The sequence below is a fragment of the Gastrolobium bilobum genome, unplaced genomic scaffold, assembly GCF_033153095.1.
Source record: "Gastrolobium bilobum isolate Gb01-03AN ecotype WA unplaced genomic scaffold, APGP_CSIRO_Gbil_v1 utg24462, whole genome shotgun sequence".
Lineage (NCBI taxonomy): Eukaryota > Viridiplantae > Streptophyta > Magnoliopsida > Fabales > Fabaceae > Gastrolobium > Gastrolobium bilobum.
The window spans coordinates 37,578-61,530 of NW_026897771.1; the positions used below are offsets into that span (position 1 = coordinate 37,578).

Consider the following 23,953-nt stretch of genomic DNA (forward strand, 5'->3'; position numbering starts at 1 on the left):
CTTATAAGGAATGAGTCGTTTGCAAGGACCTTCTTCCCTTAAAAGGAAACGACAAGACTCTGCTTTAGTTTCTGGGTCTTTGACTGACGGAGAACGCATACTCTATAATCTCATTCATAGCAAGAAAGACATGGGTATCTGGACAGGAGACATGAAACGAGAAACAAACCTCCCTGATAACGTGGTCAAAAAATCCCTTAAGTTGCTTCAGTCAAAGAATCTGATAAAGGAGGTTGTTAATATTCAAAACAAAGGGAGAAAGCACTACATGGCATCAGAGTTTGAACCCTCCAAGGAAATCACCGGTGGGGATTGGTATACTGAAGGGAGTCTTGATACAGAGTTCATAAACCTTGTAAAGGATGTGTGTATGAGATACATTTTCAGGCAGAATGTTGCCACACGTGAAGGAGTTTTAGAGTGGAGCAGAAAGAGTGGGGTCTTCGCCGTTGAAGTCACCACACAACAAATAGAAGAGATTTTACGAACTTTGGTTTTGGATGATGAAATCATTGAGGTGACGAGCACTGGATTTGGAGATTTTGCATCTGTTCCTGTTGGCAGAATTTGTTATAGATGCAAAAGCAAGGGTGGCGTTAGAGGGGAACAGAAACCTGGTGCCATGGCTTCCATTCCATGCGGAGTTTGTCCACGAATAAACTTTTGTACACCAGATGGCATTGTCTCCCCGAGAACTTGTGTCTATTATCAGAAATGGTTGGACTTCTGAATGAGTCAAATACCAATTAATAGTTTTGATATGACCCTCCCAAGTTTTCACTCTCATCTAGCAGCTTGTGTTTGTATTTTTGAGTAACTCTGTTGCTCAATGTACCATAGGTCCCTCTGCATTAAAACGAAAACTTTCTAAGTGGGTTGACTGAAGATGCACGGGTTAGTTGGTGATCATCCATATTACATTAACATATCGTTACTACCATTTTATGAATCTACAAAAAAGGTGGAAAAAGAAAAGAAAAATGAAAGCTATTTGTTGTGCTTATGCGCATTCAACCTGTTCGTCGAGTAGATTAAAGATGTATGTTTAAATGATCTCAGATGATTTTTATTGCTCTGTAAGAATCTACTGTAGTTTATAATATTTTGTTGAACTTGTTCTGGTTGCCATGAGAGCGATGTTGTAACTGCATATTCCTTGTAGCAGCTTGGGCAATCATCAGAGGTATATATGGGTTATGCCAGATTATTTATTGTGAACCGGGACCACCATTTTTTAGGTGGTCCCTTAGTGTAAATAGGAGGGTAAAATTGGAAAAGAGGAAAAATAACAGGGGTAAAACAGGAAAGAAAAAATTAATGATGTGAGAGGGAGCACCAAAAGATTCAATGGTCTTGGACCATATTAAATATTTCCGGGTTGGAATTTTATAATATGGTCCAGGACCACCGTGATTGTTCCATTAAAAAATTGACACTTGGATTAATTTTTTTTCTCTCTTCTCAACCTTTTCTCTCTTTCTTTCACTTTAGTCTCATCCAATTTTCTTTGCTCGTGGAGCATAGTAACTTCGCTCTTGATCCAGGGCGACTATTTCAAGATATATTTTTTTATTCCTTGAATTCGAGATTTTTTGATATAATCTATTGGTTCTTCGATTATGTAACTAGTCCAATATAAGCTGGATAAGACAACATGGTGGCAAAGTTTTTCCTATATAGTTTTAATACAATTGTGTTTCATGGACTCAAACTATGAGACGACTAATTAAGTTGGAATAATCTCTTATTAGTTTATGCATGTACTTAGTGGAGTATTCATTTTTCCTTAACAAGAGCATACATACAACAATTGAAAAAAAAAAGTGAAAGAAAGAAAGAATAGAAAACGAGCAAAAGCTAATTCATAATTTCAAATTGATGTTGATCGTGGGAAGAGTTTAAATTTGCTATGCCGTCAATGTAAAGTTTTTTACACTATAATAAAATAATTCATTGGTACATTAAAAAGCCAACCTTTAATAATCAAATTTCTTTAAAAAAAAATTCACAAAACATAATTAGTCAATAATATAAAAAATATATATGCTAAAATTACATTTAAATGTCCCGTGCTTGAGCTATTTCACAAATCAAACATATCACACCTTTTTTTTTATCTTGTCTAGTCCCTTGATTTGTAGCAAATCAAACAGACCTTAAATAATATTTTAGCCCAAGATTAGGTTGGTTTTTACTTTGCTCTTGGACTCCAAAACACTTTGGGATGAAATGTAACAAGAAAAAAAATCCAGTTTAAAACTAATTAAGAATAAAGTTCATGTAAAAGTTCATTGGCATATCTTAAGGTACACTATTTTTTTTTTTTAAATACATTGTGGGATTGGACTCCTTGACGCTTTCTATTTTTAGTTTAGGCTTTTAGCCAGCTATGGTTTAACAGTCAATTTACAAGCAAAGATAAACAGAAATTCCTAGTCTTAAGCCCAAACTAAAGCATCTCAGATAAATGGTGCAAATCATTACAAGACTAAAACAGGGAAACCAAAAATGAATCAATCCCAGAATACAAGCCATAAGGCTGGCCAAGCCATGGGACAAGCTTAGGTGAGTTTTAGCACTTCTACACTTGCCCTTTTAAATTTTGCATATCATTGCCAATTATAGTGGCATGATAGCTAGCTTGATATAATGTTATTGCTGATTTAGGAGAAGGCAAATAACATGATGGACAAGGCAAGCAATGATGCTCAATCTGCCAAAGAATCCTGCCAAGAGGTTAGGCCATTTATTTAAGCAATTTAGTTACGTTGACTAACATTCTATAGAAAAAAATTCATGCATAATCAACAATAACTGCTTCTCAAGATTATTTAGAAGTCAAAATTATCAGATGGTGAATCTTAATTAGCAATTTTTCTGAGTGATGAAAACTGATTTTACTGTTGTAGGCTGGCCAACAAATGAAGGCAAAGGCACAAGATGCTGCTGATGCTGTCAAGAGCATTGTTGGGGCTCACAAATGAACCTAGTGGAGTGCTCTCTAAGTGGCTATTTGCATCTTTCAATTTTTGGTTTTTGGGCTTTATGTATTCATTTTCTATCTTTTGCTTTTAGCATTTTTGTCCTTTTTGGATGGATTTATACGAATGTTAGTATACTAGCCACTTGAATTAAGAAGAGACTACAGTTTTTATCCCAATATTTGTAAGAAATTATTTATTTATTTATTTATTGTTGTTTAAATCATAATAATTTTCAGGGTAATATATATGACGAACAACACATCAATTGAACCTGCAGTGACAAAAAAATACAACATCCACATCCACAATGCAAAGAAAATTTCCAATCACTTGATATAATAACATTATTCTTTTTTCTAATTACCTTCTTCTAAAAGATAACACGACGCATAGTGGGCTGAAAAAGGTATGATTTGTGTTTCGCAGGAGGATTTTATTTCATATATTAGGAAAAGTGATGGTGGATATTCAAAAATATCGTGTTTGGTAGTACTTTTAAAAAAAATTAGGAAGGTAATTTTCTCGAGAATCCATTTTGTGTGTTTTCTAAAATTAATATATCATCCAAAAATACCATAAACCAAAATTTTGTGTGGTGGTATTCTTGGATTACCATGGGCTGAGAAAATTACACAAGATTTTGTTTACTTAACAATATTTTACATCAACCAAACATTAGATTCAAGAAACTTAAGTCAATATTTTCGATAATATTTTGACCTACCAAATAATATTTTGATAACATTTTCGAAAAACTCATTTTCCTACTATATTTTCGAGAATAGTAATTTTTGGATAAAAAAAAATTCTTCTTTAGCAATCGCTCCTAAGAAAGGATACTGTTAGAATAAAAAAAATATTATTTATACTTCCCTATTATATGAACCTCATGCATCAGATGAAGGTATTTATCTGTTAAAGGGTTGAACCCTTAACAGAGGAAAAGGACGGGATACAAGAACAAGAAAGACTTTTGGTTTCTATTTTCTTCAATGAATGGTATCCATTACAACAGCTGGCCTTTTATTACAATGACAACAAGCTATTATTGTCCTAAACCAATGCCACGTCAATGCTTCCAATAGCCATATCATTAACTACTACGTCAATCTATTTACCTACTACACAACCACTTATATACAATTGCATTATTTCCACCAACGTTGTCGCCCTTATGTTCCTAATGAATATTCACAACTTTGGGCTCCACCTCTTCGTAACATTGCCGTCCTCTCAAAAACGGACCTTGTCCTCAAGGTCCAAGGAGAAAAAAAGAGAATAGAAATCCTTTTATATAGGCTGCATAAAAAGAGAGGTACACACACTGTATAACATGTGATTCTAACTTCTTCACCATAATCTCATAGATTTTGTTAACACTCTTCAGCACTTCTTCACCATAAAATTCTTGTGCAATGTGGCATCCAAGAACAGTGTCAATGAACCAGACAAATGCTTTGGACGAGAATGGGACATTGATCACGTCGTTGAACCATCTAGTGTGGGTGTGTATAGGATCATAGCCCTTAAATGTTGTGTACTCATTGAAGTATTGTGGTATAGAGAAGCCCATGAAAACAGAGAATCCTAAGATGAATTTAGTTCTAAAGTTGTTTAAATTGCAAAACTGAAGGAATCCGAGACCTGCAGAACCCACATAGGCAAAGAAAAGGCAATATAAAGCTGCAACTATTGGCCCTGGGATTGAAGCAAAGACAACTCCAAATTTTCCAAGTATGGAGAAAAAGATTATGAATCCAGCTGATATTTGAACAACCCTTCGGCTACCAACTCGTGCCAAAGCTAAGAGTCCATCGGTCTCCACAGACACTGATGATCCATTCGGGTCATAAACATCTATCTCTGGCCTCCTCTCAATTGTCTGAAACAATTTATAAACTGCAGCTTGACCTGCAACAAAAGCACTCACGGAACGAGATGCTTGGCCAAGTGGCATAGAAGCAGTTAACACATCAACAATCACAATGACCACCGCACTCGAATCATACCCTTTTTCCATTATCATCTTTGCTCCAAACCATACAGCCAAAGCATAACCACAGAAAATAACTAGCATATCCATGCCAAGACCAAAAACAACTACAAAACCATTGTGAACTCCTAATTTGTAAACATCTACAAGAAATTTTCTGTAACTAAATATTGTTGGACAAGTGGCTTCAATACTCAAGAGGGGGATGAATTGAGTTTTACAAAATATTTTCGCAAAGTACCTCCTTTTATATTTTAAAGACTATTTCTTCAATGAAGTGATTTAATGAGGAAAAATCTAAGTGTAGTGATCAACAAAGTAAGCAAGCGACAATCTAAAATTGCAATTTTAATGCTTAAATAAAGAGATCAAGGATAGAGAAATTGAAAACTAGATGTATCCTGGTTCAGTCACCACCACCGTGACCTACGTCGAGACTGAAGTCGCTCGATCAATTCTTTTCACTAACTATCAAGCTTGAGGGTGCTTGACAAACCTCTGCAACTTTTCAAGACTTCGGGCTCTTGATGCCTCATAATTTTGCACTCCAAATTTACTTAGGAATTTGGTGACCTCTCGAGTATAGGGTTCACTCCCCTCTCAAATCAAGAAGTAAGATTAAGGTGATTAAAAGTGGCTAAGTATTCTCAAAGTACAGATTGCACAAATTGAAGAACTAAGAGATGTATAGCTTAAAAGGAAAGATGAGCTCAAGTGTATGCAATGAGTAAAGTAAGCAATTAATGAGCTATAATGGGCTAGAATGAGTAATAAAAATTCAATAAATGATCTAGAGTCGTGTACTGTTCATCATGACTGATGTGGGTATTTATATTGACACCTCCTATGAAAACTAGCCGTTGTAATTCGTACATATCCGGATATTTATCGGGCACATATTCGGATATTGGTATCCGGATATTTGTGGTACCATATCTGGGTATTGATATCCGGATATTCTTAGTGAAATATCCGGATATTTCATGGCAGCATCCTTTTTGTACGAATTCTGAGTTTCTTCTCTTTCCAAACGGGTTTTATGACTTGTAATGCATGTTATTAGTTATGGAAATTATCTAGAAACGTTTGTATCACGTAGGTACTTCTTCCAAACCAATATTGTACATATGAAACCATTTGTCTTGACTTTTCTTTCAAGGATGCATGCTTTTGAAATATATGAGTGATGAATGACCTTGAGCTCATGCAATGCTTTGTATCTATGCATCTTTACACATTTTTCCTAAGTCTTAAATAAATATACCATTTGAGATTTTGGACTTGGATTGATGCTTGAGACTTGGTGCATGCTTTCACATTTGCTTGAGTTTCTTTTGGATATTGCTTCGTCTTTGAACATTCCTCTTTGTTGTCATCAAAACTATGTTGACGTGGAATCATCAAGTGTACGTTGTATCTACATCGTCACTTTGATTCATCAGATACTACTTCTGTTTCCCCACAAAAGGATGCAACAGTTCTTATTGAGCCAATTGCTTGTTCAACTACATGTGTAGCTTTAGCATTCACGTTTTGACCTTTGGAAGTCGTCCTTCCAATGGTAATGACCATAGCAACGCCAGCAACACAAGGAGGTGGTGGAAGAGTGGACAACATGACAACAGTAATAAGCCACCATTTGATAAAAGCTATCACAAAGCCACCAAAGAATGTTGCTACTAACGACAGAAATTTCCCAACAAGTTTAGGAGAATTTTCTACACCATAAGAACAAACCTCTCCTTCAATCTTAATACCGGTAGCCTCTGAAACAACATCTCTCACTACAGCAGCTTCATTAACAGTCCTTAATTCTGACAAAGGTCGATTTCCAACTAACTCCTTGAAGGTCCAAAAAGAAAAGAGAACTAGAAATCCTCCCGGGTCCCAATAGAATTTGCAATCTAAGATCATTACCCTACCAAATAAAGAACAGGCATTATTTTTCACGCATTTATCTGAGGGGGAAAATATGACCTTGAAGTTAGAGGTATGATTATGGTCCGCCATTTCAGCAAACATCTGGTGTGCATAACCATGTAATTTCTGCTCCTTTGCTTTCTTTAGATCTTCTTGAGAGAGATTCAATTGAATATACAATTCTGAACTCTTTGTAGCTCTTGGGATTTGTGTATCTGGTGGTGAAGAGGTGGGTCTCGGTGATTTCTGCTTACCCACTAGCTTTGAATTCACAGATCGTGGTGGTTGTTCCACAGAGAAACGAGAATTTTGCAAGGGAGATGGTGATTCTTTCTCTGAAACTGAATTTTTTTCCCTCGAATCAGCCATTTTACTCTTGGCTTCTTCATTTTCTTTCGCCTTACTTTCTCCTCCCATTGCGTCCACCGCGAACGTCGGAACGCCCTCGCCGAAAGTCGTTCGCGGCAGATCCACCAAATTTAGAGAGTCCACAACATCAATCGACACCTTCTTGGGAGTATGGTGGATTTTCTTGAAGCAACTTTGTAGCACCACATTTTTCCCCGAACAATTTTCTCTAACCAAGATTGCAGTATTGTTGGGAGCATGGTGCATAGTTCTTTGATTCAACGAAGATTGTGTTGCTCTTGCTGTCAAGGCATCAGTACCCAGAAGTGCAGCGTGAATTTTCTCCAACAGATTCTTGATATTGGAGAACAAGGCTTGATCTTCAATGAGACCTTGCTCCATTCGCGTTAGCATCTTGAACGAAAAGATTGGTGTGTGTTCAAAAATGAAAAGATTTAGGGATGGTGGAGACCTGGACTCCTACTCATCCATGATGTAGAATGAAAGCACCAATGTCAAAGGGTTGAACCCTTAACAAAGGAAATCAGAATTTATTTCTGCACGAGTCATTAAATATTATGTTATTTTTTAAAAAAAATTAATAATTCATCTTAATTTAAAAATATTCATAAGTAGGGAATATTATTCACTGGATAATCCTTTTTTTTTTTGGAATTTTCACTGGATAATCCTGTCAGATAAAACTATCTCATTTTGAGTATTTATTTTCTTTATTTAATTGATCTGAAATATATATCATATTTCTCTCTCATCATTTATTATTACTGATCCACTTTTTCTATAATAATAATTCTGTGATTGGACAAATCCTCATAGTTAGTCACTTATACTCAAATAATCCTATTAGAAATATGATATATTTTATAAAAGAAGAGATTTCTTCACTAATTTCTTGATTAATCTATTAATTTAGTCGAGTCAAGTTCATAATTCTTGTTACCTAATTTTTAATAATACTAACTTAAAATTAAATTAGAACAACTTCATATCAATTGATTTATGCAGGTCTTGTGCGACTACTATAACTCCTTTATTATATAAAAATATAATAATAAATGGCACATGTCTTGCCCATGTTATCTAATTTAAAATATGCAATTTTTATGATGTTCAATTTTTTATGGATATCAATACTAATATAATGAAATTTGACATGAAAAATTAACAACTAATTATATAATCTTTTGGGCGAAAGGCGATGAAGGATTTTCTCCACTGTATCTAGATGTGGTAAAGTGGGCGGCCCGCCCCGTCCTGTCATCAATTCACCAAAAAAAGAGCCAGCCCGCCCGTCCCGCTTTTGAAAGTGGGCTGAAAAACTCAGTCCGTCCTGTCCCGTTTGGCGGGTTGGCCCGCCAACCCGAGCTTATTTTACACTGACCCGCCTTGGCCTGCTATGTCCACCATCAACTCGCCAAAAAATGAGCCCGTCCCGCCTAGCCCCGCTTTTTAGATGGGTTAAAAAATTCAACCCGCCTCGTTTGGCGGGGTGGGTGGGTTGGCCCGCCGAACCGAGCCCGTTTTGCCGGCTCTAACTGTATCTCCACTATAGGGTTGGCAATATGGGCCGAGCCCGTCGGGCCAGCCCGTTTAACCCACTCAAATTGATGGGTTGGGTTACGAGTTTCAACCCACCAACCCAATATGGCCCGCCTCGTTTACATATGGAATTAAACGGGTTGATAAAGGGTCGGATTGGGTTGGCCCGACGGGCTATTAATTTTAATATTTTAATATTTAATTTTTTTAATACATAAAAATAAGAGTGCAAAAATTAAAATCTCTTTTGCCCTAATTCTAAACCAGCAAACTCGACGCTTATCTTTCAGAGACCAAGCAACTCCAAAAATCAAGAGAAGCTCGAAGCCACAACCGATCCACCATTGATTTCTGCAACGACGGTGAACCGTGAGCCGCTTCTCTCTGCATAGGCATAGCGTTTATTTTAAGTTTGTGCATCAATAAGGGTACTCGAGCAGGAAGGAAGGGTTGGAGTCTTGAAGACCAGAGAGCAAAGAAGCTAAGTGAGGAACAGAAAGGGTACTCTCTGCATAGCGTTTATTTTTCTGGTCCGTTCGATTTTCTCACGGCATCAGCACATCCCCCCGGCCCCCCTCTCCACAACCGTGAACCGCTTTTCACAGAACAAGACAACCCAGGTATTGCTCTAACATTCTCAGCTCATTTTTTTTTTTTATTTGTGTGATTTAACGATCTGATTTTGATTTATTTGGTGTACCTACTTTAAACGAATCCTTGTTTGATTTTTCATAGAAAATAATTATAAATCAATGTTAATTTGAATTGCAGTTTTTTTCACTCATTTTCTGTCAAAGCATAATGGCTGATGTTTAAGGGATTTTAATTTTTAGACTGGAAAACACATATTTATTATTGTTTGTGTGATTTTAATATAAATGAAGTGGCTAAGTACTTTATCTGTGTTATGTGAGTTGATAAACCTTCACTCTTCAGGCCTGGCTAGAATATTTTTTATTTGATTGGAAAAGTATGCAGCATGATGCTTTCGATTGGTTTATGTTGTTCTGCTTTTTTCTCTATTGATCCTTGACAATTGACATTTGGTAATATAGCATATTATTATGCTATATGGTTATCATCTTACTTTGTGTGGATAGTTAGAGGTAGCCTGACCTCCATCATCACTTTGTCTTGTAATTATGAGGGAGAACCGATTGGAAGATTTAAGTTAATAATTTTCCTTTTGATTGCGAGTTATATATTTTTAGTTTTATTATATTTTACTTAGTATTGAATCATCTGGTTATTATACTGTGGTTATTATATTTTCAGTTTTATTATATTTCTGCCTTGTTTGTGATGTTTTAGTCAATGATCATATGATTCTATTTGAACATGCCTAGTAGTTTAATGATATATATTGTCGTTGTTCTTTATAGTTGAGTAAATAAAATAGTCCTGTAACATCTACCCGAGCCTGAGGAGTGAGGACTGTAATTGTTTTTCTGAGATTTGCCATGTAGGAGGTTTATTTTGAATTTGGGATATGTTGAATTTAAGGCAAAATTACGGAGCTTAATTAGTTGCTTAGGGGTTTGACCTTGGTGTTCCTGGTCATCTTTTGCCATAATGAATTGTGATTTCTTCAAATTAAATCAGTCATGGTCTTAGATTTGGATATTGATGTACAAAGGTAGGTGAGTGAGGAATTATGACAGCTTTGCAGCATAGGCTTTCCCATTGTGAGGAAGAGAAAAATATAGTGTTGGACTACTTTCATCTATTCATTTTTCGTAATGTCGATATATCCTTTGTTCCTCCATATGAATGATGCTATTTATATTTCCAGCATTTTCATTTTATGAGCGTTAATATGGATAAGGTTAGTGGCATATACTATTGGTTAATAGTGGCATATACTATTTCCTTATAGTTAAGTCCACCCTGCACATGATCAGAGTATAACGTTCAGGACCAATTTGATTTAATACTGAGAGATTAACAGCAAACAATGTTTGTAAGAATTTCTATGTTTTTCTGGTTGTATCCTCTCAATGAGACACCAATTAAGCATATGAATATGGACTTTATGAAATGTCATCAACTAAGCACGATCGATTGAAAAGATATGAATCAAATTTCAAGTATTGAAAAAAATTAATGACTGACTAGAATTGGAACATAAAAAGGTAAACTTTCAAATGATGTTGATAAAATTCTCTTCGATTGCTTAGTCTAAAAAAATGACTGTTTTTCCCTTCTCTCATTCGTGGAATTCTTAGGTGAGATCAGAATTTGTCAGAGTCTTGCCGGATGCTATTATGGAATTCCACTTCATATTTTTGCCTCACAAGTCCTGATTATTCAAGTTCTTCCTACATTTGTTTTATGTCAAAGCATTCTTGCAATTGTTTTTCAAGGCAGCAATCACAAGATGTTGAGTAAAACTATTAATAACCAAACCTCGGGACCAAACTTATCAAACAAACTCATAAAGGTTAAAAAAAAAAAAAAAATCAGAGAAAATCTTTTTGCTGGTATAGAAGCAGCGACAGTAGAAGATATGAGTGATCTCTTCTCTAGCTTCCTGCCATTTGCTATGAGTGATCTCTTCTCTAGCTTCCTGCCATTTGCAACTCTTGGCTCAGAACAAGTTATTTCTTATCGATCAAAACCAACATTTGACATCTCTGTTGAGAGTATAAGCAAAAAGAAGATATATAGAGAATGATTTGAGCTCATCAACAATGAGAAAAAGCCATTTTAGCACCGGTAGAAGTAGTCATGTTAGCATAATAACACTCGGTGAAAAGCCAAGAGAAGGCACAGAATCAAATTGAAATGAAAGAAAGATATCTTTTTGGAACAGCTATTAAATTATCCTAAAGCAAAGAAAGAACATGTTCAATTTACTAAACCCACAAGTCTTTTTATCCTGTAACGACTAACTAGCTTGTTGTAAAATAAGAAAAGCATCGAATGACAAAGAGAAAACCAAAAATATAAAGATAAATAGAGTCAATCTAGCAACCACACTTGTAAATTCAGAGAAGTAGGAAGCTAAAGTAATATTACACTATGACAATACCCCTTAACTAAAGAACATTTTGGATTTTGGATGTCTTTATTATGAATTTAAGCTAAAGTAATAAGCTAAAGTAATATTACACTAGTCTCGTTATCTCTTTTAGTGTTGCCTTGAAAATAAAAACTACTTGAGAGATGTCTTTATTATGAATTTTGGATTCTGCACTTGTTCTGTGGTTGGAGTTGTTGTAGTCGTAGTTGTAGATGTCTTAAAATAATGATCATTGGATTATATTAATTTTCCAATAGTGCTGATTTCCTTTTTGTCATGTTCCAAGATTTAGATGTAACAGGGTTTTAAAATCCTCTATCATGATTCACTCAACATTTTAATTTATAATATGATCTACAGGCAAGTGTTATTCATTTTAAAGTTAAAGTACTTCAATTTTTGATGAACCATTTCAGTAATATATAATTACTTACAATTTCCATTTTTCGCTTATAAGGAATGAGTCGTTTGCAAGGATCTTCTTCCCTTAAAAGGAAACGACAAGACTTGGCTTTAGTTTCCGGGTCTTTGACTGACGGAGAACGCATACTCTATAATCTCATTCATAGCAAGAAAGACATGGGGATCTGGACAGGAGACATGAAACGAGAAACAAACCTCCCTGATAACGTGGTCAAAAAATCCCTTAAGTTGCTTCAGTCAAAGAATCTGATAAAGGAGGTTGTTAATATTCAAAACAAAGGGAGAAAGCACTACATGGCATCAGAGTTTGAACCCTCCAAGGAAATCACCGGTGGGGATTGGTATACTGAAGGGAGTCTTGATACAGAGTTCATAAACCTTGTAAAGGATGTGTGCATGAGATACATTTTCAGGCAGAAAGTTGCCACACGTGAAGGAGTTTTAGAGTGGAGCAGAAAGAGTGGGGTCTTCGCTGTTGAAGTCACCACACAGCAAATAGAAGAGATTTTACGAACTTTGGTTTTGGATGATGAAATCATTGAGGTGACGAGCACTGGATTTGGAGATTTTGCATCTGTTCCTGTTGGCAGAATTTGTTATAGATGCAAAAACAAGGGTGGCGTTAGAGGGGAACAGAAACCTGGTGCCATGGCTTCCATTCCATGCGGAGTTTGTCCACGAATAAACTTTTGTACACCAGATGGCATTGTCTCCCCGAGAACTTGTGTCTATTATCAGAAATGGTTGGACTTCTGAATGAGTCAAATACCAATTAATAGTTTTGATATGACCCTCCCAAGTTTTCACTCTCATCTAGCAGCTTGTGTTTGTATTTTTGAGTTACTCTGTTGCTCAATGTACCATAGGTCCCTCTGCATTAAAACGAAAACTTTCTAAGTGGGTTGACTGAAGATGCACAGGTTAGTTGGTGATCATCCATATTACATTAACCTATCGTTACTACCATTTTATGAATCTACAAAAAAGGTGGAAAAAGAAAGAAAAATGAAAGCTATTTGCTGTGCTTATGCGCATTCAACCTGTTCGTTGAGTAGATTAAAGATGTATATTTAAATGATCTCAGATGATTTTTATTGCTCTGTAAGAATCTACTGTAGTTTATAATATTTTGTTGAACTTGTTCTGGTTGCCATGAGAGCGATGTTGTAACTGCATATTCCTTGTAGCAGCTTGGGCAATCATCAGAGGTATATATGGGTTATGCGAGATTATTTATAGTGAACCGGGACCATCATTTTTTAGGTGGTCCTTTAGTGTAAATAGGAGGGTAAAATTGGAAAAGAGGGAAAATAACGGGTAAAACAGGAAAGAAAAAATTAATGATGTGAGAGAGAGTACCAAAAGATTCAATGGTCCTGGACCATATTAAATATTTCCGGGTTGGAGGAGAGAGAATGTAAAAATTACTAATTATACACCAAAATGATGTCATTTCGTATAAAATGTCACAAATTTGAATCCTTAAAAGAACAGACATTTTCTTTTTCTTTCCTTATTATAAAAAAATATGATATTGATTTTGTTTTTATTTTTGGTTAGTCTCGTGCCTCATTTATTCAAATAAATATCAAACAGCAAGCAGAGTCAAACTACATATATAATTTGACTTTATTGCAAGGCCCGTTTGGTCAACTTTGATAGAATAGAGCACTGTTGTAAAACTCAGCCCGATCCGGTCGGGTCAACTTAGAACCCGGTGACCCAGTCATTGAACCGGTCTGGGTCAAGCATTGGACCAGTCATGCATCGACCCGGTTAAAATTCGGTCAAACCCGGTCGGGTCAAAAAACAAAAAACCAAAATTGTTTCATCTTATCAGAAAAAGCGTATAACTCATTGTAAAAACTTTTTATAATTTTATTTGTTAGTATATTCTCTACAATGAACTCAAATTTAAGTTTCCAATACTGAAACAATTTGCGAAATAATAAATTAAGAGAATGTGACGTGTTATTTTAATGTAGATGAATTTAAAAATTATGAGTTCAATATCATTGAGAGGTATGTTTATGGGGATTCTAAGTAGCAATTTAAATTGACATAGTAATAGCGTGCATTTTTATTTATTTATGTTTCATGTTTTTTGAGCTTATTTAATGAACTTTATTTAATTCATTTTAGATATGAAAATATAATTGAATTTATATGTTTATATCTATATATATATATATTTTTTTTGTAAATTATCTATATATATTTTTACATATCTATAAGTATCCGAGTCATCCGGTCCAACCAGTGACCCGCCGGTCCGACCAGTAACCCAGTACCCCGACTAGGTCGATGCCCGGGTCGGGTTTAATAACACTGAAATAGAGGAAGATTAATATAAAATTTAAAAAGTATGACAAATTGATACATTCATTTAAAAGGGGACAATTTGGTTAATGAACCTAAATTATTCAACTTAAAAATTAGAAATATATTAAACTTATATATTTTAACTAGATTATAAAGCAATGGACCAAGCTACCCATTTTAATATCATGAAATCAATTAACATTTGATGCGGATAAAAAAATTAAAATATTTTGATTTAAATAAAAAATATGAAATTGTAGTAACTTGAATTTTTTTACACCAAATAATAGGAAAAAAATGATAAGCCTTACTCTAAGTCCACCTTGCACACGAGATGATAAGATTAAAATGTTTAGGACCCACTTGAAGTTTAATACTGAGAGATAACAATAAATTATTTTTGTAAGTATTTCTATTGTTTTTCAGGGCAATCATCACAAGGTGATGGGCAAAATTATTGCAAACCCAACCTTGGGACCAATTTTATCAAACCAACTCAAAAATGTTGAAAAAAAAAAAACACAGAAAATGTTTTCGCTGTTATAAAAGCAAGAGGGTAGAAAACTTTAGTGAGGGAAAATCTTGGGCTGCAAATGCGTGATCTATTCCCTGACTTCTTGTCACTTGACATCTCTGTTGAAAGTATAAGTAAAAAAGCAGATGAAGGATAATGGACAATGAGTTATAGAAAGTGCTAGGAACTGAGACCAAAGGTATGATGTCAGTAATGATTCATCTTGCTGAAAATGCCATTTTAGCACGGGTAGACCTGCAGCAGTGAATGTTGGCCCCTCCCTTAATTTTAATTTTTTTTTAGAATTTTATGCATTAAATAATATTTTTTTAATAATAATGGTTATTAGTACTAATAATTAGTCTCTCCCTCAAAATTATTCATACTAGTTAGTATTTCCTATTAGTCTTAATAATACTTATAATTTTGAATTTTTATTTCCCCCCTTTATTATAAAAAATCCTAGATTCGCAGCCGGGCAAAAGTAGTCATGTTAGCATAATAATGCATATTGAAAAGCCAATAAATTGTACATAATCAAATTGGAATGGAACTGCAATTTGTCCGCTACAAGAATATCTCTTTGGAACATCTCAAATAACTACTCCGGCAGAATAAGAACACACAACCTTACTTGTGGAACTGTTTCAAAGAAGCAAATAAGATGAGAATTTCAGTGCAAAATGTGAAAAGGAGGACAAAAGAACTGAGAGAAAAGTAGATAAATCTTCCATGGAGCTTATGAAAGAAAAGAAGAAGAAAAAAGAATCTTGTTCAAGGAATTCTACATCAGTAAGTAGTTTGGGTGACCACAATTTTCTATTTACTCTAATTTATCCTTATAGAATAAATATATTACACATTAGCATGATTTTTAATGTGAGAGTACCAATTATCAATGTGTTACATTAAAATTTTATTTTGGGTTACAGGAACCACCATTCTTCAAATTAATCGTATAGCTGTGCATTTTAACGTTTTTGTGTAGCTAGAAGGTTTAATGACATAAACAAACATTTTATCTGAATTTAAATATACTGATACAATTATTACCAATCTATACATAGAAAAGTTGGAGAGATATTTGCAGAAGAATATTTTAGTCTATTTATATCATGTCTTGATATTATCTGATTCATCTCAAACACATGATAGGATAACATAATTCTATATATATATATATTATATATATAAAGGAGAGTTCAATGTTGGAAACTTTGCTGATGTGTCCTCTTCTCATGCAATCTGAGCTTTGTGTTCACACTGTTTCATTTTGAATTTTTTCCTCTTTTAGAAACTTTTTTAATTAAAATAAAATAATTTTAAAATAATTTTGAATTAATTTTAATTAAAAACATTATTAATTTCTTTTTGTGAAAAATGGTGAAACTTTTATATCAGTTCACCTTTTCAATGCAATTAAATTCCACTACCTTCTCCTTGGAAAATGTTGGGCACATAAAGGAGAGTTCAATGTTGGAAACTTTGCTGATGTGTCCTCTTCTCATGCAATCTGAGCTTTGTGTTCACACTGTTTCATTTTGAATTTTTTCCTCTTTTAGAAACTTTTTTAATTAAAATAAAATAATTTTAAAATAATTTTGAATTAATTTTAATTAAAAACATTATTAATTTCTTTTTGTGAAAAATGGTGAAACTTTTATATCAGTTCACCTTTTCAATGCAATTAAATTCCACTACCTTCTCCTTGGAAAATGTTGGGCACATGCATCTATAAATATTGTTAAACATTTTAAAATTGTAAAATCCGAAACAAATAAAAAAACATTTTATTGAGTTTTGATTTAATTGAGTTGTGGTGGCAGACACCTCATTCAATGCCCAACTCAGCTGTTTCATGTCAGACTTTAATGATGATTTCTAAATTTGAATTGAGAGGCTCTTTTCAAAATTTCAAATTCAAACTGATCATGATTTCTACATTGGAATGATCAACTCTTTTAAAACAAGATATGATTTCGATTTAAAATTTTAAAATATGATTTCGATTTCGTTTTTGAAATTTCATTTTTTAAATATTTCGATTTAATTTTTTAAATTCAAATTGTAATGGTGGTAGACAATTTGGTAAATTGGAAAAAGTATTTCTTTTAAAAATCGAAAATTCCTTTTTTTAAATTCGAAAAAAAAAGAATTGTGGTGGCACTGGCAGACAAGTCATTAAATGTCCCACTGCTGTTCACATTGGAATTGGTCAGCTGATTTAATTGCTTTTTACATTGGAATTGTTCATCTGATCTAAAATTTGAATTTTGAATTTTAAATATGGATGGTGGAAAAAGATTTGGAAAGTTTTGGGTGGCATTCAGCTAATTCTATAAAAGGGAACGTTGTGCATTGTTTCTTTGAGAGAAATGCTTTCAGAGAAATATCCTACTTCTTTTCCGTCTTCTCAAACGAAATGGTTTCAAGATATGATTTTACAAAAGATCATAATACTGATCATTTTTTTATTGTTTTCGTGGTTGTTGTTATGATTTTCGTTTTTTGTTGTTGTTGATACTTTGTCTTTGTATATCGTATTTCATGCTGTGTAGTTCTTGCCTGCATTTTTTTTCGTTCGTATGTGTAGCGGATGTTGTATTATTATTATTTTTGTTTACTTTATAAACAAATTGCTATGAATTCGTTTTCATTTTTTGTATACTAATTCTTTTTTTTTTTCATTTTCCAGGGAAGAAGGTTTCATAATATTGTTACAGATATAATTTTTTAGGTTAAAGATGGAAGTGGACCATAATGTTACTAGCAGGCACCTACCTGATAGCAAGATATTAGAGATGAAACAAATCCAAAGGCTCCGGTAACTCTGGGAATGGCTTTGTTTATACTCATATTTATTAGCAGAGAACATAATGATTTAGAATTTGTAAATTTATCTGATAATGTAAATGACATTCCTAACGTGCACGTTTTTGTGGTTAAATTATCCTTTGGCTTGGAGGGGAACTGATAAAATTAAAGTCATAATGCTCAAAGCATGCAACAAGAAGGAAGTGAAGTGGAGTGGAAAAGTCTTCAAGAAACTGAAAAACCTTAGAATTCTGATTATTGAAGAGGCAATCTTTTCTACAGACGCCCAACATCTACCAAATAATTTGAGAGTGCTAGATTGGAGTTATTATTCATTGCAATTTTTACCATCTGATTTTAGTCCCAAAGAACTTGAGATACTCAATATGTCCAATAGTTGCCTTAAATTCCTCCAACCACTGAAGGCATGTATCAGTTTCAAAGTTTTTATTGTTAATATATTTTCCTCTAAAAAGTTGATAACTTAGCGTCATTTGTTGTTATTTTGCAGAGGTTTGAGACCTTACTTTCAATAATGCTTGAAGGTTGCAAGTTCTTAACTGAACTACCAAGCCTATTTGAAGTACCATTCTTGATGAATCTGACTCTTGATAAATGCACTAGTTTAGTTAAAGTTCATGATTCGGTTGGGTTTCTTGATAATCTCCACTCCTTGAATGTTACAAGATGCACCCACTTCTTAACAAATCCAAAGTTTCACTGACAAGGATTTCATGTTTATGCAATGCAGATGCTTCCTACTCCAGTCAAGTCCAAAACATCGTGAGCATAAAAGAACAGATGATGATATTTGAAAATGATGGTGTGAGAATTTAGCAATTTGTAGATCAATGAAGTGTCTTCTAAATGTCATCATAGTTAGTGTTAATGTTATCACACTTAACTGTTCTATATAGCAGAAAACAATATTCGTTATCCCTTATATCTACCAATTAATTGACATTAGATGTGAATTCCAACAAATAAAACCAAGAAATGCTTATGTAAATGTGCTACACAAATGGGTGGTCACTGGAGGTCATCATTAGAAATTTTGCTTCTCAACTCTCGGTTTTAGATTGATAGATTTTGTATTTGAAAGTACTAAATTCAGATATGACTGTCATACTTCAAACGGTGCATTGTATTTTCTACTCTCCAATTTTTTCTTCCAAAAAATGGTGTTTCACAACCTTGCATTTGATAATGACATCAATGAATACAAAGGTGAAGATATTCATTTTGCAATAGATTTCAATTGCTACAAATGGAAATCCAAACAAATTTTTAGATAATTTACATGAGAACGATAACATGAGTTTAATGAAAATTTATTTTTCCACTTTTAGAAACGTTTCAAATTTGAATTTTTTATTTCATAAGTGGAAAAATTTTTCAGCATTCATTATAAAACATTTCACTTTTCAGATTTGAATTTTAAAATTTGAACTTGATGTGTGGGAAAATAGGTCATCGTTTATTACAAATATAAAATTACACTACTTTCTGCATTAGAAATTGAGTCTATTGATTTTGCTACGTTCAAGAAAAACTATAATAAAATGAAACCACTTTAAAATATTTCCTGTTTAATAAGTTTCTAAATTCGAAATTTAATTCAAATTTTTAATTCTATCACTTCTTAATGCATTGAAATTGGTTAAGTCTATTAATGATATTTATTATTATACCTAAAAAAAATTTATACATAGGTAATTGTTAACCCTATTAATATCCCACTATTGAGCTTAATTAGTAAAACAAATAAAATTAATTTGTGTATAAAATTATATATTAAATAAAAACTATTTAAAATTATAAAAACATATGCATAGTTGATAAAAACAAATTTAAATTTAAATTTAAATAAAAAAATGAGAAATGACATATTTATACTTTAAGAAGAAATAAATTAAAAATTTAAGTTAAAAAAAGAATAAAAAAAAGGTATGCGTACAAGGATTTTTATTTAAAAATATCAACATAAACATTTTAAATATATAGGTATAATCAATATAAAAAATTATAAAATAAAAAATTAAAAGATTAAAAAATTAATTTTTCAAAAAATATGTATCATTAATAACCATTTTGTTATTAATTTGATAATATTTTAAATTAAAATTGTTATTAATTTGATAATATTTTAAATTAAAATTGTTATTAATTTATTTTCGTGAAAATAGTGCAGCTTTTTATTATGGTTCAGATTTTAAATTAAATCATGTTTCTTATATAATTAAATTTAACTCGCAAAAACTATAATGTTTTTAATTAAAAATTTAATATGAAATTATTATTATTGTTTTTGTTTAAAAAATCTTTTTTTTACAAGTCTGTTTGAAATTAGAAACGTTGGAAACTGACATTTAAAATTTAAAATTTAACTCCATAATTCAATATGAAGGTAGATGGTTGCCTTCTTCGTATGTCTAACTTTTTGTATTGTAAAATTGTTTTTTACAAAATTATTTATATTGTAAAAAAAATTTGAAATTTAGAAATAAATTAAATGGAAAATTATGTGAATAATTTTTGGTGGCACACAACTCATCAATGTCCCACTGCATTTTATATTGAAATTTCCAAATTAATAATAACTCAACTCTTCTAAATTTTGAATTTATGTTTAAATTTGAAATTTGAATTTGAATTTTTAACTTTGTAATGGTGGAAAAACTTTTGGAAATTTTTTTGTGGCAGACAACTGATTTAATGTCCCATTACTTTTTTTGTTGTATATTATGAGTAAAAAATACCTCTACTTTTCTTTTGTTGTATGTCCCACTATTTTTTCCAGTAATTGTTAGACCCTATTAATGTTGCATAAAAAAAACATTAAAAAAATATTGTAAAATAATAAAATTATTTATATTGTAAAATAAATTCAAAATTTTAAAATAAATTAAATGAAAAATTATGTGAACAATTTATGATGGCAGACAACTCATTCAATGTCCCACTGCATTCTACATTGGAATTTTAAAATTAATAATAACTCAAACCTTCTAAATTTTGAATTTATGTTTAAATTTGAATTTTTAACTTTGTAATGGTGGGAAAACTTTTGAAAAAAAATTTGTGGCAGATTATTTCCAAAAAAAAAAAAAAATTTGTGGCAGACAACTCATTTAATGTCCCACTACTTTTCTTTTGTTGTATATTATGAGTAAAAAAGATCTCTACTTTCTTTTGTTGTATATCCTACTATTTTTTGCATGGATAATTGTTAGCCCTATTAATGCTGCATAAAAAAAAACAAAATCATTAAAAAAATATTGTAAAATAACAAAATTATTTATATTGTAAAATAAATTCAAAATTTGAAAATAAATTAAATGGAAAATTATGTGAACTTGATATTTGTGAAAAGAGTTCAGCATTTAATATTTATGCACTTGGAAAAGATACATATATAATAATTTTGAATTTAATATAAAACTATAAATTAAACAATAAAATATTTAAAATTATAAAAAATATATTTATAGTAGATTAAAATTATTTAAAATATCAAATTTAAATGAAAAAAATAAGAAATGGCATAATTTATACTTTACAAAAAATAAATAGAAATTTTAATTTATACATGTGTAACCAATTAAAAAAATATGCATGTATTTTTTTAAAAAAATATTTAACATAAACATTTTAAATATACATGCATAACCAATTAAAAACATATATAAAATTCTTAAATTAAAATAGAAAAAAATTATATATAAAAATATGTATAATTAATATAAAAAAATTTAAAATTTAAAATTAAATAAAAAATGACGTCGGTCATTCTGTAAATTTTTTTATTAAAATTTAAGAACTATTAAAATGAAAATTTTAATTTAGTACATAAGAAAGAAATTAAACTTTCATTTTTTTTATTGCAAGAGTGTAATTAATACAAATACTTGCAAAATGTAATTATTTATATAAAATACTGACATTTAGAGGTGAAAAACTGGGTTCGGCCCGGAGGGCCTGCCCACCAATAGATTTTTATAATTCAATTGAAAATTTATACTTCTTCTTTTATAATTAAATTACTAAATCTGTTTACCAAAAAAAAAAGGGAAAAGTTCACCAATACCCTTGTGGTTTGCTTCAAAATCACCTATGCCCATGTGGTTTTTTTTCTATCACATGTGCCCCTATGATTTGCAAAAGGGTATGTTTTTTATCACATATGCCCCTGTGGTTTTTTATTTTTTACAAAGCACAGGGGCATATATGATAAAAAAAACCACAGGGGCATAGGTGATTCTGAAGCAAACCACAGGGGCATTGATGAACTTTTCCCAAAAAAAAAATACTAAATCTGATTTCGATTTTTGTAAATACAAATCTGTGAAATTCCAAAGACTAACGACACTAATCCTTGCAAAAAAACATTATTTATATAAAATGCAGACAGTTAGAGGTGAAAAACTGGGCTCGGCCCGCCATTATATTTTTATAATTCAATTGAAATTTTATTATTCTTCTTTTATAATTAAATTACTAAATCTGATTTTAATTTTTGTAAATATAAATTTATGAAATTCCAAAGACTAACGACACTAATCCTTGCAAAAAAAATAATTGTTTATTATTATTTTATAAATGTGATTGTAGTAAAAGAAAGTTCATATCTGAGTTAAAATATAAAAACCTAGACGCAATTATAAAAACCTTTTACATGCTGATAGTTAGAGGTGGCAAACTGGACTCGGCCCGGAGGGCCGACCCACCAACACATTTTTATAATTAAATTAAAATTTCATCCTATTTCTTTTATAATTATATTCCTAAATCTGATTTTAATTTTTGTAAATACAAATTTGTAAAATTCCAAGACACAAATCCTTGCAAATAATAAATATTTATTATTATTTTTTAAATGTGATTGCAATAAATGAAAGTTTATCTCAAAGATTAGTATAGTTGCTTTGATTCTGTTTATATGCATTTGTTGCAATGTAAGCAAAAAATATGAATCATACATGCTTATTTGATTAAGTTGCATTCAAATCCCGTTCAGACAACATTTTTTTTTGTCTTTAAAAAAATTTAATACAATCTTTTTTTTTTGCTAATACTATGACTTTTGGGTGTTAACATATTAGTGTTACTTATTTAATGAGTTTTTGCCTTCTGTATCGTAGGCACAAGGAACGAAAATCACACAGGAAATGACATGTTTAGTAATTGTTGAACTCATCCCTCCAATGATTGCTACGAAATGACACTGAATGAATAGCGTTTTCATATTATAGGTAAAAGTTGATCTTTTAAATCCATATTTGCTTGGTGTTATTGTTACCTTGATTTTGTTGATGAATGTTATAGTCAGCAATGATTTGTATGCATTTTTTTTTTTATATCCCTTCCTTATGTTAACATGGTGTATTATAACGTAATTATGATGTAATTGTATGCAAAATTAATTATCCATCTGAATAGCATATTTTTGTTTGTGGTTGATATTTATAAAGTTCTGTGTCAATGCTGTAACTTTTTCCACCTGAAATATAGAACAAAATAGCAACACAATTTTTTGTAAGTATAAGATTTACAGTGCGATTAACCAACCACGGCGAACGACAAAATTTTTGATCTTTTTACCCTGTGCATCGCACGGGTAATATACTAGTTAGATTGCTAAACTAGTGTACATCAAACAATCATACGATATAAGCTTATCACTCATGTATTGTATTATTGTATCTTATCCTTATGTAACTCTTTTATCCTATTTTATCCACCAAACGGGCCGTGATAAATTGATTCCTAAGTAATACATTAGTATGTTTATTTAGTTTGAGTAATAGGAATTATATATTTATCAAGTTCTATCAACTTTATCTCTCTGCAAGTCGTGTATGTTATTTCTTTAAAAGGAAAATATTTCTGCTTTTATTATATACAATATTTATATGTCACATTCACATTATGAGTGAGTCTCGTTATGAAAAAAAAATAAAAAATGAATGGAGTTCAACTCTCTTAGCCTATAAATGTTCAAGATAATGCAATTTTGTTTTTCGATGATTTAATACACATCTCATCTAATATAG

General features: G+C 31.8%; 2 protein-coding genes across 2 annotated transcripts; both read left to right on the forward strand.

The window, feature by feature from the left end:
* Positions 1-10: 10 nt before the first annotated feature.
* On the forward strand, positions 11-1,188 carry LOC133310165 (uncharacterized). Its single transcript, XM_061511066.1, has one exon. It carries the CDS (start codon positions 11-13, stop codon positions 728-730), a length of 720 nt encoding a protein of 239 aa, XP_061367050.1. The 3' UTR covers positions 731-1,188.
* A 7,881-nt stretch (positions 1,189-9,069) lies between these two features.
* LOC133310162 (uncharacterized) lies at positions 9,070-13,425 on the forward strand. Its single transcript, XM_061511065.1, has 2 exons — positions 9,070-9,425; positions 12,285-13,425. Exon 2 carries the CDS (start codon positions 12,287-12,289, stop codon positions 13,004-13,006), a length of 720 nt encoding a protein of 239 aa, XP_061367049.1. The 5' UTR covers positions 9,070-9,425; positions 12,285-12,286; the 3' UTR covers positions 13,007-13,425.
* Positions 13,426-23,953: the final 10,528 nt, after the last annotated feature.